The sequence below is a fragment of the Dendrobates tinctorius genome, unplaced genomic scaffold (genome assembly GCF_039654945.1).
Source record: "Dendrobates tinctorius isolate UK_male_01 unplaced genomic scaffold, ASM3965494v1 ptg000004l, whole genome shotgun sequence".
NCBI classification, from domain to species: domain Eukaryota; kingdom Metazoa; phylum Chordata; class Amphibia; order Anura; family Dendrobatidae; genus Dendrobates; species Dendrobates tinctorius.
In genome coordinates, this window is record NW_027361672.1 from 22923693 (window position 1) to 22937424 (window position 13732).

At 42.8% G+C, this 13732-nt stretch overlaps 1 protein-coding gene across 3 annotated transcripts in view; it reads right to left on the minus strand.

Moving 5' to 3' along the window:
• Positions 1-13732, minus strand: part of ZNF236 (zinc finger protein 236) — a 235408-nt gene that overhangs the window by 92958 nt on the left and 128718 nt on the right. For all 3 annotated transcript variants that reach the window (XM_073566497.1, XM_073566490.1, XM_073566480.1), the window contains exons 22-25: positions 11278-11381; positions 6508-6918; positions 2832-2977; positions 2496-2739 (exon numbers count right to left, since the gene is read on the minus strand). In XM_073566497.1, the coding sequence (XP_073422598.1) occupies positions 2496-2739; positions 2832-2977; positions 6508-6918; positions 11278-11381 (905 nt within the window). The remainder of the gene's footprint in view (positions 1-2495; positions 2740-2831; positions 2978-6507; positions 6919-11277; positions 11382-13732) is intronic.

Below are 13732 nucleotides of genomic sequence, written 5' to 3' on the forward strand. Positions count from 1 at the left end.
GAATTACAGCCGCAGTCAGCACCAGTCGCCAGGAGCAGAGCTTACTGTAGCGCTTCTTCCCGACTACGTCCGTGTGGTCCTGATGCGGCTCACGTGCGGCACATGATTGCCACACGTAGGTACCACGTGTCCACACGGACATGGATAGCTCCGGTACCGTTTTTTCCGGTACCGGAATTATCTGGACGTGTGAAACTGGCCTTAGAAAGACAATATAATTTATACACATGCGATCAGTGTCGGACAGGGCTGCCTAGGGTCCACCTGTAATACTGACTCCGAGGGCCACTGTTCAGTTACATACATATATCACTGATATATCATTGGACTGATTCATAGATTTGCCTCTGCTACTATACAAGAATACACTGAATAGTTTGATAAATGAATGATGAGATGCGGGTTTGGTCTGTAGTGAATAAAGTGTCTTGTGCCAACTATTACTCACGTATTATACGGGGTGGAGGCCCACTCCTACAGCGGGACTCACCTTGGCATTCACCTGCTCCCCTGTGGGTCAATCCGAGCCATTATGCAATTCAATTTTGGACAAAAAGTTATTATCCCTTTTTGCTAGCACAGCAAATAAAAATAGTAGACATTTGGTAGTAAAAAAGATATGATATTGTTGTATAAAGCAAAGTCTGATCAAACAATTCTCTTATTAAATGAGAAGCAGCACGTATACCAGACCTTGGCAAACCGTAGCCGTTGGGTCACATCTGTCCGACAGACCAGGACAGCAAAAGCGCTGGAAATCAAATGCAATGTGTGACAGAACAATGTCAATGGTACTGCAAGGAATATCTACATAAAGTAGAGAACCTGACCTACTTAGAGTAGATCTGACCTTATGTGTAAGTCACTTGTGTACACGACAATGGATATCCAAGGAGAGGAAAGACGGAATGTTAGTTATAGAAGAGAGTGGGAAAGGGAAAAAGAGAGAGAGCGGGAGAAGAAGAAAGATACAGAGCAGGGGAAGACGAAAAATAGAGAGCAGGAGAAGAAGAAAGATAGAGAGGAGAAGAAAAAAAGAGAGCGGGAGAAGAAGAAAGATAGAGAGTGGGAGAAGAAGAAAGAAAGCAGAAGAAAAATGATAGAGAGTGGGAGAAGTTTGACAGAGAGCAGGGGAAGAAGAAAGAGAGAGCGGGATTGAGACACAAAGACCGGACTGGGATAGAAACAGAGATTGTGAGACAAAGATCATGGGAGAGATCATAAGAAGGATTGCAGCTGATCAAGGCGCATCTCTGCTCATTATACTGAAGGACAAGTAACATGGCAGCATCTACTATATAATCGTCTAATTCTGTCTGTCTGTCTCTGTTTGTAACGGAAATCCCGCGTCGCTGCTTGGTCGGGCCCGGCCGGCCGCGACCAATCAGCGACAGGCGCAGTCCGGCCGCGAATTGGCACGGAATTCGAATGACGCACGCCACCGCTACCGTCGAGAGATCTGCGGCGCTAGCTGCTGATCTCCCGACGGTTGCCGCGGGTCATCTCCTGCCGCACGGAGGTCAGCGGCAATGCAGCCGGGAGATGACCGACGCTAGCCGGTCATCTCCCGGCTGCGTTAGTATCCCGACCGATGCTAGCGATCTCGCTCAGTGTGACACGCAGCAGCGGCCAGGCCCCCGCTGTGAGATCGCCGATCGTGGTGGATCGTCCTGGACCATCTTTTGAATGTCGGTCTCCCGCTGGCCAGCATGCATCAGTGTTAAACTACATACATATTCTAGAATACCCGATGCGTTAGAATCGGACCACCATCTAGTGATTTATAAAGAGGTAGATCATCTGATAAGGATACATGCTACAATAGTCAGCATACTTCTGATCAATAGCAATAGGTAAAATTAAATATATAAAACATGAAGTATATATTAATAATGATTAATAATATATTAATATTTATATAATATTAATATTGATCAGAAGTTCAGCCTCCTGGCTTGGTCCTCAACAACAGTCATGGTCTCTCACATGGCCCCTTGGGAAGTTTAGTTGCCAAAACCTGATGTATAGATTTTTAATTTTTTTCCAAAAATAATAAACCTGAATATAAAAAAAATGAAAAATTGACACCCCAAAAGGAATTGGTTGAAAATGAACAAAATGATGTAGCACACAACTCAAGGTTATGTCTACTAGTCCAGGACATGGAGGAGGATGACATGTGGCTTAGTGACATCATTTTCAGGGGTGTGGATGGGCATCCTGGACACCCCTTCATGAAAATACTATTCATTTGCTGAGTTGCCCTGGTCTAGTGATGCCCATGATTTGTGTCAAGCAGCGTTGCCCAATACTAGTACCAGAAAATAGCAAACTACAGCACTGACACCTAATAGTGCCACTCCTAGTCCTGCGCTCCAGAGCAGCAGACTGGGAAATACTGGTATAACCAGGTGGCTGCAATGGCTACATGATTAAAAAAAATTTTTTAAAAAGGTAAAAAATGTCAATATGTTAATGAGGATACAGACACTTACTTGCAGAGGTAGTAGACAGTACAGATTCTTGCTCAGTGATGGGAGCAATAGTCAGGCTGGATGATGACGTGGTGGCAGGCTGAAGAGACAAGCTAGCTATAGGCTGAAGAACCACATTAGCTGGCACAGCATTATCACCGCTCTGCAAACTGCTGCCAGCTTGTACTGCGGTCGGGTCACCAGTCAGTGTTTGGGGAATTATGCTGCCATGTTGTAGTGTTTGTTGTAAAATACTGGGGTCAATCTAAAAAAAATGATATGATATGAGCCAAACTTTGTCTAATAAAGCACTGTAAACGCTTACTTTACTACCAGATCCATAACAATTACTGGTACCTGTAGTGTTATGTTGTTAATGCCCGTAGTGTCTATGCCAGAAATCTGCACATTTTGTCCAACTAAGTTGGCAGCGAGCTGTAACTGGATTCCCTCCAGAGTGGCCAAGCTACAGTCTGACAGCGATACGGTGAGATCCCCACCGGCTGCACAAGAAAATATTACAACATATCAATATATAAGACCACAAAACAAATCCTCATAGAATAAACAATGATCCTCTTGAAATCCAACAGAAGTTAAACCATTAGTTACAATGAAGTAGCAACACGATCAGAATTATACACTGCTCAAAAAAATAAAGGGAACACTAAAATACCACATCCTAGATATCTCTGAATGAAATATTCCAGTTGCAAATTTGTATTCATTGCATAGTGGAATGTGTTCAGAACAATAAAACATAACAATTATCAATGTAAATCAAAATGAATATCCCATGGAGGTCTAGATTTGGAATGATACTCAAAATCAAAGTGGAAAATCAAATTACAGGCTGACCAACTTCAGTGAAAATGCATCAAGACAAGGAAAAGATGCTCAGTATTGTGTGTGGCCTCCACATGCCTGTATGACCTCCCTACTGTACAACACCTGAGCATGCTCCTGATGAGGCGGCAGATGGTCTCCTGAGGGATCTGCTCCCAGACCTGGACTAAAGTATCCGCCTACTCCTGAACAGTCTGTGGTGCAACGTGATGTTGGTGGATGGAGCGAGACATGATGTCCCAGATGTGCTCAAATCGGATTCAGGTCTGGCGAACGGGCGGGCCAGTCCATAGCTTCAATGCCTTCATCTTGCAGGAACTGCTGACACACTCCAGCAACATGAGGTCTGGCATTGTCCTGCATTAGGAGGAACCCAGGGCCAACCGCACCAGAATATGGTCTCACAAGGGGTCTGAGGATTTCATCTCAGAACTTAATGGCAGTCAGGCTACCTCTGGCGAGCACTTGGAGGGCTGTGCGGCCCTCCAAAGAAATGCCAACCCACACCATTACTGACCCACTGCCAAACCTGTCATGCTGAAGGATGTTGCAGGCAGCAGATCGCTCTCGATGGCGTCTTCAGACTCTGTCACGTCTGTCACATGTGCTCAGTGTGAACCTGCTGTCATCTGTGGCGAATTTGCCAATCCTGGTGTTCTGTGGCAAATGCCAAGGGTCCTACATGGTGTTGGGCTGTGAGCACAACCCCCATCTAGGAATGTCGGTCCCTCAGACCATTATCATGGAGTCGGTTACTAACCGTTTGTGCAGACACATGCACATTTGTGGCCTGCTGGAGGTCATTTTGCAGGGCTCTGGCAGTGCTCCTCCTGTTCCTCCTTGCAAAAGGCAGAGGTAGTGGTCCTGCTGCTGGGTTGCTGCCCTCCTACGGCCCCCTCCACGTTTCCTGGTGTACTGGCCTGTCTCCTGGTAGCGCCTCCAGCCTCTGGACACTACGCTGACAGACACAGGAAATCTTCTTGCCACAGCTCGCATTGATGTGCCATCCTGGATGAGCTGCACTACCTGAGCCACTTATGTGGGTTGTAGAGTCCATCTGATGCTACCACGAGTGTGAAAGCACAACCAACATTCAAAAGTGACCAAAACAGCCAGAAAGCATTGATACTGAGATGTGGTCTGAGGGCCCCACCTGCAGAACCACTCCTTTATTGAGGGTGTGTTGATAATTGCCAATAATTTCCATCTGTTGTCTATTCCATTTGCACAACAGCATGTGAAATTGATTGTCAATCAGTGTTGCTTCCTAAGTGCACAGTTTGATTTCACAGAAGTTTGATTTACTTGGAGTTATATTCTGTTGTTTAAGTGTTCCCTTTATTTTTTTCAGCAGTGTATAAAAATATATAAGACAATTTTATTACAAATATTACCATAATCTTACCAAGAAATACATTACAAAAAACAATAGATCCTTTAAATAACAATAGCAGGGAAAATGAATACCCTAACAATCATGGACAATTACAACATTGACAGGAAACATAGAGATCTATGACCTAAACATCCTGATAAAGATATATACTAAAAGAGTAAAATGACATCCAGGTTATCAAACAGTAAGATCTAAATAGCATCAATTACCAGCATAGGTGTCCATGCATATATAATTAACAGGCCTGCAGTACATGAAATGGATACTCTAAATAGATAATGTATATACTAGTGACTACGTATATGATCTACGTATATGATCATGTAGCATTTAAAAAAAAAAAAAAAAAAAAAGATGGATAAGTTACCTGCGGTCATACTGAACAGGATGAAGGTCTGTGGCTACACCTCGACATGTGTTTCACCGCCTCTGCAGTTTTGTCAGGAGATCTTTCTTATATTTATCTTATTTTCTTATATATTTTTATATAATTCTGATCGTGTTGCTACTTCATTGTTACTACTGGTTTAACATATCTATACATGAAAAAACTAAATAACGCCTAATTGCTGATAAATTGAACAGACCACAAACACTGAAAAACACAATTCTGGGGAGTAGAGTGCAAGCGCTCAAGAGACCTGATCAGTGGGTCTCTCACATTTAGAGTTGAGCGACTTTGGTCGGTTCGGGTTTCGTGAAACCCGAATGAAACAAAATTTGAGTCGGATGAAACTGGTCCGACTAGGGCAAAAAAAGTCAGAGTTTCGTCTGAAACCCGACCCCAATGCAAGTCAGTGGGGAATAAAAGTCGGCATTGAGTGGATGAATGTCATCCGCTCAATGCCGACTTTTATTTCAAATTGACTTTTTTTTTGCCCTAGTCGGACCAGTTTCATCTAAAACAAATTTTGTTTCATTCGGGTTTCACGAAACCCGATCTGACCAAAGTCGCTCAACTCTACTCACATTCAATACAAAAAAAGAGACAGACAGCACTAGCAAACGTGACATGATCCGTTTAATCACCCGTGCAAAGTTTCCTCTAAAAAGCCCTTTTCAAGCGCATTCTTCATAAATAAATAACGTTATATTACAATAAACAATATATCTCTAATTACACCACTCACACTTTGTTCACTTGGTGGGTTCACCATTTTTGTTTATTTTTTGGAAAACCAGGAATGTGTCAAAATAAAAAATAAATAAAAAGGTCTATCCATCTCATATCTATCCATCTATCCCATATCTATCCATATCTATCTATCTATCTATCTATCTATCTATCTCATATCCATCTGTCTCATATCTATCTATCGTTCTACAGATTTTTGCTATGTAATCTGAGAGCACCAGAATGTAGGAGCAGAGACCCTGATTACAGCAATGTGTCACTTTCTGGACTGTGTTTTGCTGTTTCAATACAATCAATCAGTGTTTTATCAGCAGGAGATTATCATTACAGGACAACTGGCCTCTTGCCTCCTAGTCCAACCACACTCTCACCACTGATGTCACTATCTACTGTACACAGAAATCTGTGCTGCGGGTTTATACACAGCTCAACAAATGAGCTCTGCTAGATCTGCAAGAGAAAAATGTGTTTCTACCATAACTGCTGAATCCAGTAAAGTGACACATCACTGGAATCAGTGTCTCTGCCCCTACTTCATGCTGCTGTCAGATCACACAGCAAAAACCTGCAACAGATTACTTTTAACACATGAAAAAAAAAAATTGTCTGGATAGACCAAGGCAAATGTCTGTAAAACCTGCTAACCATGTACTTACCGGATACTGAAGCAGGAAGAATTGCCTGTCCAACTAGACCTTGTTGGAGCAAACTTTGGTCAAACTGTCCAGAAAGAACAGAACTATTTGTGATAAAGACACTTGGGTCTGTTGCTGATGAATTAAGCAGATTTATTGACTGGAGGGAATCCCCAGTGCTGGAAGCGGTACTAGGAATTGGAACTGAATTTTGGGAGAGATGCCTCCGCACAATCGACTTCCTGACCTTTTTTGCATCGGATTTATAATGACATTGTATGTGCGTCTTCCTCCGCCCGGATGTCCGGAAGCGCATATCACAGTGAGGGCACTTAAATGGCTTGGCGCCAGTGTGAAGTCTCATGTGCACTTTAAGGCTACCTTTGGTGGAGAAAGAATTGCTGCAGACATGACAGCTAAATAGCTTTTGGCCTGCAAAAAATATGAATAGGCAGATAAATATACAATATATAAGAGACTTAGGTGAAAATAAAAGCAGTAAGAATAATAGGGTTAACCTAGAATTGGACTTGGCCAAAAGCATAAATACAGTTCAACAAGAAACCTTAGGTGTAACAGGTGTGACACAATCAGAGTTAGCTGCAACATGAAGCAGAGCTGAGAAAGCTAACCTCGCCCACATCAGGCTCTCAATGTACATTGTCTATAGAAAGTGAGCTGATTATCACATGAGGGGGTGGAGCTTATCACAGGAGACAGCTTGGTACACACCAGCTAGTCATGGTAGTGATACTGTCCTAGTGATAAAACCTTCATTATAAGTAAACAACAGCACATAGCCCGATAAGTGACACATCGGTGAATTCAGTGTTTTATCCCCTACCTCACGATGTCCTCAGATTACATAGCAAAAACCTGCAGACAGATTCTCTTTAGTGACCGGTCAGTTTTTATAGATTTTGTCTCTCGTCTTTGTATCAATCATCATTTTTGTACAATTTCACAGATTTGGCTGTATGAGGCTTTGCTTTATGCTGGACAAATTAAATTTTTTTTTCAACATTGCTAAATTGCTATGTAATTGATATTTTTTTAAGCAATGCAAATATAGAAAAAAAAAAAAAGTTTGCAATTGTTTCTGTTTTACTACGCGAGTATTGATTATCAGGACCCAGTCTTGTAGCCGGGACAGTAATTTTTTTGCCTCCGGACAGGAGCCCTGAGTACTGCGTCTTACGCTCCGGCATCCAAGGATCTTGTTTTCTTTAGCCAGCCTGGCACAATGTTACATGTGCATCACGCCGCAATGATGATGTCGAGCCAAACCAGCTAATGAAAAGGAGCTGATGATGCCGAGAGGTTGGAGGAAGTTCCCAATGCTCCCATCCTCCAGCCAGAGACTACCGACCCGGCATCTGAACTGGGTCCTACAAATCGATTTGAATCAAGTCTATTATTCAGGTTTCATATCAAATAACCAATTAAATGAATTATTCAGGCTTTTTATGGTCATGTGAGTACATAATAAGTGTAGTTTTGTTTTTGCTGTATGTATATAATAAAATGTATATTTTAAGAATCCAGAGGATCCCCTGTTACAGAGGAAACCGGCCCCGTTACAGAGGAAACCAGCACCGCCTCCTTGGTAAAGATCATACAAATAACTACGGTAAATAAAAACAACCAAATATTTGGAACAGTCAGGATTTAAAAAGAAAAGAAAAACCGAATACTCGTGTGAGAAGCAAGAATAAAATAAGGGCAAAAATTGACCATTTGTGACCTGGCGACAGGTCTTTAAGTGAAATGGTGACCCCTGTAAAATTAAGACCTCCCAGATTGGTGTTGTTACGGCGATGTCAGAGCGGTCTGCGAATGCTTGCATGACATTGCTGTGAGCGCTGAAGAAACGTAAGGTCCCAAAGCGCCAACCTCCAACCGCACAGATGTCATTGGGACAACGCTGACCTGGGAGGTGAGTATATGCGTTTTTTTCTTTCTATTGGGCACGGTTTCATTTAACCTAAACACTATAAACATCAATCTGGATCTATTAATGTGCAAAATCTGTTCCCATCAAGGCAGCACCTCTCAGTAATATCTGTATCATAGGACACTCCTCCTGATATAGTCTTCAATTTCTGTTCCACTTCTCAAACCCCAATTCCAATGCTTGTGTCAAAATTCAGCACTTCGCTTCAGATAATCTCAAATGTGATATTCTAAAAACCATTTTTGGCTTCTACTCATTAAAACCTGTTTGTTCTGTCCCCCAGTGACACCCAATTTGTCTTGCACAGAAGCTCTTAGCTGGGTAATGAAGTGAAAGTCAATATTGCTATTCATTAGAAAGCTTTTCGAGATTCTTCGTCATTGCGTTAAACCCACAACTATCTCTCCGCTTCTACTGAAATAACAAGTAAGAAGTCCAGCACTATGAGGATCCTTTCTATCAGTTACTAGCATTTATTTTACAAATATACTTTTATTACCACTAGTGTCCATAAAACGGCACATTCTGATGCCCCATGAATCTCTGTGGTATCAAACTGCAGCCTTAGCAATGCCGTCTGGGCTTTCCTTCTACCCCATGAAAAATACACTGAATGGCGTTCTCAACACATTCTTAGTAAGAGAGAATGAGAGTCCAGGCAGCAGACAATGCTGACATTACAAGGGCCAGAGGAAGCCCTTCAAGATCCAAACAGAGCAGTCATGAAACTTGTGGCCGATTCAGATAAAGGTGCCAGTGGGGGTAATGGGAGCACATTAGAGATCGTTAGGAAGGCTCCTCATAGTATTGAATAATCCCTTGTACAAAGTTCTCTACGTGTGGTCTGAATAGTCTCACGTCACTACTGAAATACTGTGTACCATTAAATAAAAAGGAAATAGTTGAAGTATATGACTAAGGTTATTATAGGTTTTGTCCAGGAACAGAAATAAAGGAAATGCCATAAAAAGATTCAAAGCAAAAATGTTGAATTAGCAAATCAGTCAGACAATTTTGTCTATGGAGGTGATCACAAAAGAATTCGAATGTCCAGCGACTTCTTCCATAGACCTGTCTTAATGTTAGGAATGGTGTCTGTGAGCGTGTAGCAGGAAGTGCCACCGAATACATGTGTTGGAAGATACATTACCAGTAGATATTCTGATCTAAAATTGGAAATGCTAGTGCTGAGGTAAGAAGAGGCTGCTCACACTGCTATCCACCCTGTCTATCTGATCTAATACTGGAAATACCAGAAATGTGCTGGGGTAAGAAGAGGCTCATTACATTGCTGTCTAACCTATGCCTTTCTGATCTGATGGTATAGATAACTGGAGATGTCAGAGCGCTGAGGTAAAAAAAATGTACCCCGTCTGGTCTACCCGGTCTTTCTGATCTAATACTGGAGATACCAGGGGTGCTAAGATAAGAAGAGGCTGGTCATACCGCTGTCCACCCTGTCTATCTGATCTAACACTGGAGATACGATGATGCTGAAAAAAAAAAAAGAGGCTGCTCACACTGCTGCCCACCCTGTCTATCTGATCGAATATTGGAGATACTAGGGTGCTGAGGTAAGAAGAGGCTGCTCACACTACTGTCCACCCTGTCTATCTGATCTAATACTGGAGATACCAGGGTGCTGGAGGAAGAAGAGGCTGCTCACACTGCAGTCCACCCTATCTATCTGATCTAATACTGGAGATACAAGCAGTGCTGAGATACAAGCAGTGCTGAGGTAAGAAGAGACTGCTCACACTACTGTCCACCCTATCTATTTGATCTAATACTGGAGATACAAGCAGTGCTGAGATACAAGCAGTGCTGAGGTAAGAAGAGACTGCTCACACTACTGTCCACCCTGTCTTTCTGATCTAATACTGGGAGACAGCAAGAATGCTGAGGTAAGAAGAGGTAGCCTACATTGCTGTCTATCAACACCTTTCTGATTGGATGTTATAGATAAATGGAGATGCCAGGATACTGAGGTAAGAAAGATTTGCCCAGTGAGGTTTACCTGGCCTTTCTGATCTAATACTAGAGACACCAGTTGTGCGGAGGTAAGAAGAAGAGGCTGCTCATATCACTGTCCACCCTGTCTTTCTGACCTAATACTGGAGATACCAGGAGTGCGGTGGGAAAAAAAAAAGTTTCTCTTACTTCAGTCTACACTGTCTTCATAATCTAATACTTAAGACACCAGAAGTGCAGAGGTAAGAAGAAGAGGCTGCTCACACTGCTATCCACCCTGTTGTTCTGATCTAATGCTAAAGATACTAGGCGTGCTGAGGTAAAAAAAGGGACTCAAACTGTGGTCTACCCTGTCTTTATTATCTAATACTGAAGTCAACCAAGTTCTGGAAGAAATTAGTGCAGGTTGCAATTTTTTTCACAAGTAGATTAGGTCTGTGAAAAAATAAACTGCTTGTCTTCACTGCCTCATTGAATAACATTTGCCAGCACTCGGACCAATTTTTTTTTAGACAGCAGTCTGACCGAAAATATGATGGTGTGAATAAGCCCTATCATCTTGAGGATCTTCCACTTAATATTAGTTATACGTGCTCAAATCCTTACAAGTATTAAAACTATTTCACAATGAAGTAACTCCTTCTAGAATCACCTTTGCCTTCCATTTTCTCAGAAACCTCACTTTATCCCATCAGGGACCCGCACAGCGGCAGAACCTGTTTGGTTACCTATTTTCCCGACTCGTTCCAATATCTCAGAGAAAACAAAGTGTCATGGTTGACAAAATAAAAGGTTTATTGTAGGAAGACGTCCTGCTGAGGATCGCGTACAGAACATACAGCATAGTACCACATCTATTAACTAACCTGCATGAGTTTTCACATGGGAATCCAGGGTTGATTTTACTGTAAAACTCTTCCCACATTCATCACATTTAAAAGGCTTCTCTCCAGTATGAATACGGATGTGTCTAAAAGGAAGAAGAAATGTAAGTATTCACATATTTTTATATTTTACTAGCTGAAGAGCTCGGCGTTGCCCGGGCACAGTAACTACCTGTAACTAACTACCATAGCCAGAGCTACCGGACTACAACCACTAATATCCCACATCATCCCGTCAGAGCCACTGGACTACTATCTCTAATATTCCACATCATCTCTTCAGCCAGAGCCACCCGACTACTACCTCTAATATCCCACATCATCCCATCAGAGCCACCGGACTACTACCCTTAATATCCCACATCATCCCGTCAGCCAGAGCTACCGAACTACTAAAACTAATATCCCACATCATCCCATGATCCAGAGCCACCGGACTACTACCCCTAATATCTCACATCATCCCGTCAGAGCCACCGGACTACTACCCCTAATATCCCACATCATCCCGTCAGCCAGAGCTACTGGACTAATACCACTAATATCCCACATCATCTCGTCAGCCTGGGTCAGAACTAGAACGCTGAGTGGAACGGTCCTAACTTCCATACCGGGGATCCTTTTAAGAGAGGCCTGGGATCAGAACCAGAGCGTTGAGTGGCTTTGCCCTGACTTGCATGCCAATAATCCCTTTAAGAGAGGCCTGTGGTCAGAATCAGAGCGCTGAGGGATTTGCCCTAACTTCCATACCAGAGATCCCTTTAAGAGAGGCCTGGGGTCAGTACCAAATCGAAGAGTGGATTTGCCCTCACTTCCATACTGGGGATCCCTTTAAGAAGGGCCTGGGGTCAGAACCAGAGTGCAGAGTGGATTTGCCCTCACTTCCATACCGGGGATCCATTTAAGAGGGGCCTGGGGTCAGAACTAGAGTGCTGAGTGGAATTGCCCTAACTTCCATACCAATGATCCCTTTAAGAGACCCTGGGGTCAGAACCAGAGCGCTGAGGGATTTGCCCTCACTTCCATACCGGAGATCCCTTTAAGAGGGAAGACGGGCCTATGGGACTATGGGATGGAGGATGTGTGATGGGTATAGGGGCAACGAGGGGGGGGATTCATTTCTGTCATGTGCTCTCTGCTCCTTTCTGGGGGGCAGACAATGGCTGGGAGCTTCTGTTCGTGGGGATGCTAGATTTCTCCCACCCGGTCAGTGTCTGCTGAGGTGTTGTGGAGCGGGAAAAATGTTGCTCATAGCAACCAATCACAGCTCAGCTTCTTTTAAACAGCACTGGTGAAATGAAAGATGCTTAGTGATTGGGTGGGGGCTATGTGGAGTGGGCGTGGCTGATACACACATACATACACGCACACATACACTCATTTATATATATATAGATTATTAGATTACACCTTTAATTGAAAATCGATTAAATCTACCAGGAGTCTCAGTGAATCAGCCTGGCTGGGAGTCTTAAAGTGACCCTGTCACTATGTACACAGTCCAATCTATAGACAGCATGGCATGGAGAAAGATAAGCTAATCAGAATAATATATAGGTTTGGTGGAAAAGATTTTTCATTCACTAAAATTCCTGGTGTCCCTATGCATTTGAGTCCATTGGGCGGTCCTACCAGTGATTGGCGGCTATCTGTGCATGCACTGTTATACAGGGTAGACTGTGAATAACTGAATAAGACCACTCACTGGACTCTTATGGATACAAACACCAGGGATTTCAATTAACAAAATCAAGGTTTACTGAAAGTTTTCCCACTAAAATGTATATGAATCTGATCAGCTCCTCCTCTATAAAATCCTGCATGAAGATCAGGAATCATTTTCAACATGACAGGTTTCCTTTAGCGATCAGCCGGCCAGTGGGTGTGGCTGACTAGAAGGCGCGACCATCGATCTATCGAAGTGTATGGAAATGAGGCCGCGCCCACTTGCCTGGAGTATGTATAAAGCTTACATACCCTCTGATCCCAGCTCAGAAACCGCACTGTGCATGCGCTGGGGGAATTCATAAGTCAGCAGTCACACAGAGCGATTGCAGACTTATCGATCTGGACTGGACAACCCTTTTAAGATGGTTACTCTAAGTCAAATAAATAACTATAAAGTATTTGTACCTACTGCCTGCTCAATATTAAATGCAGTCTATTTTATGGTTTCTGGGAAAAAAAAAGCAAATGTTTTTTTTTCTAATTGGATGACTATGTTAACAGTTTATGCAAGGCTCAATGCTTTTAGACTATTTTTATCACAACATACCAACCTTTTGTGATCAATGTCCTTGGAATACAGCTAAATACAAGTACCCAATAAACAAACATGCCGGGTTAAAAAGGTTCAGATAAAGCTCGCTGAAAACTAAAGAGCTTGTAAGGACAGCGGCACTTTAGCTGGATCCAGAAACATTTAGCTCCATAAATA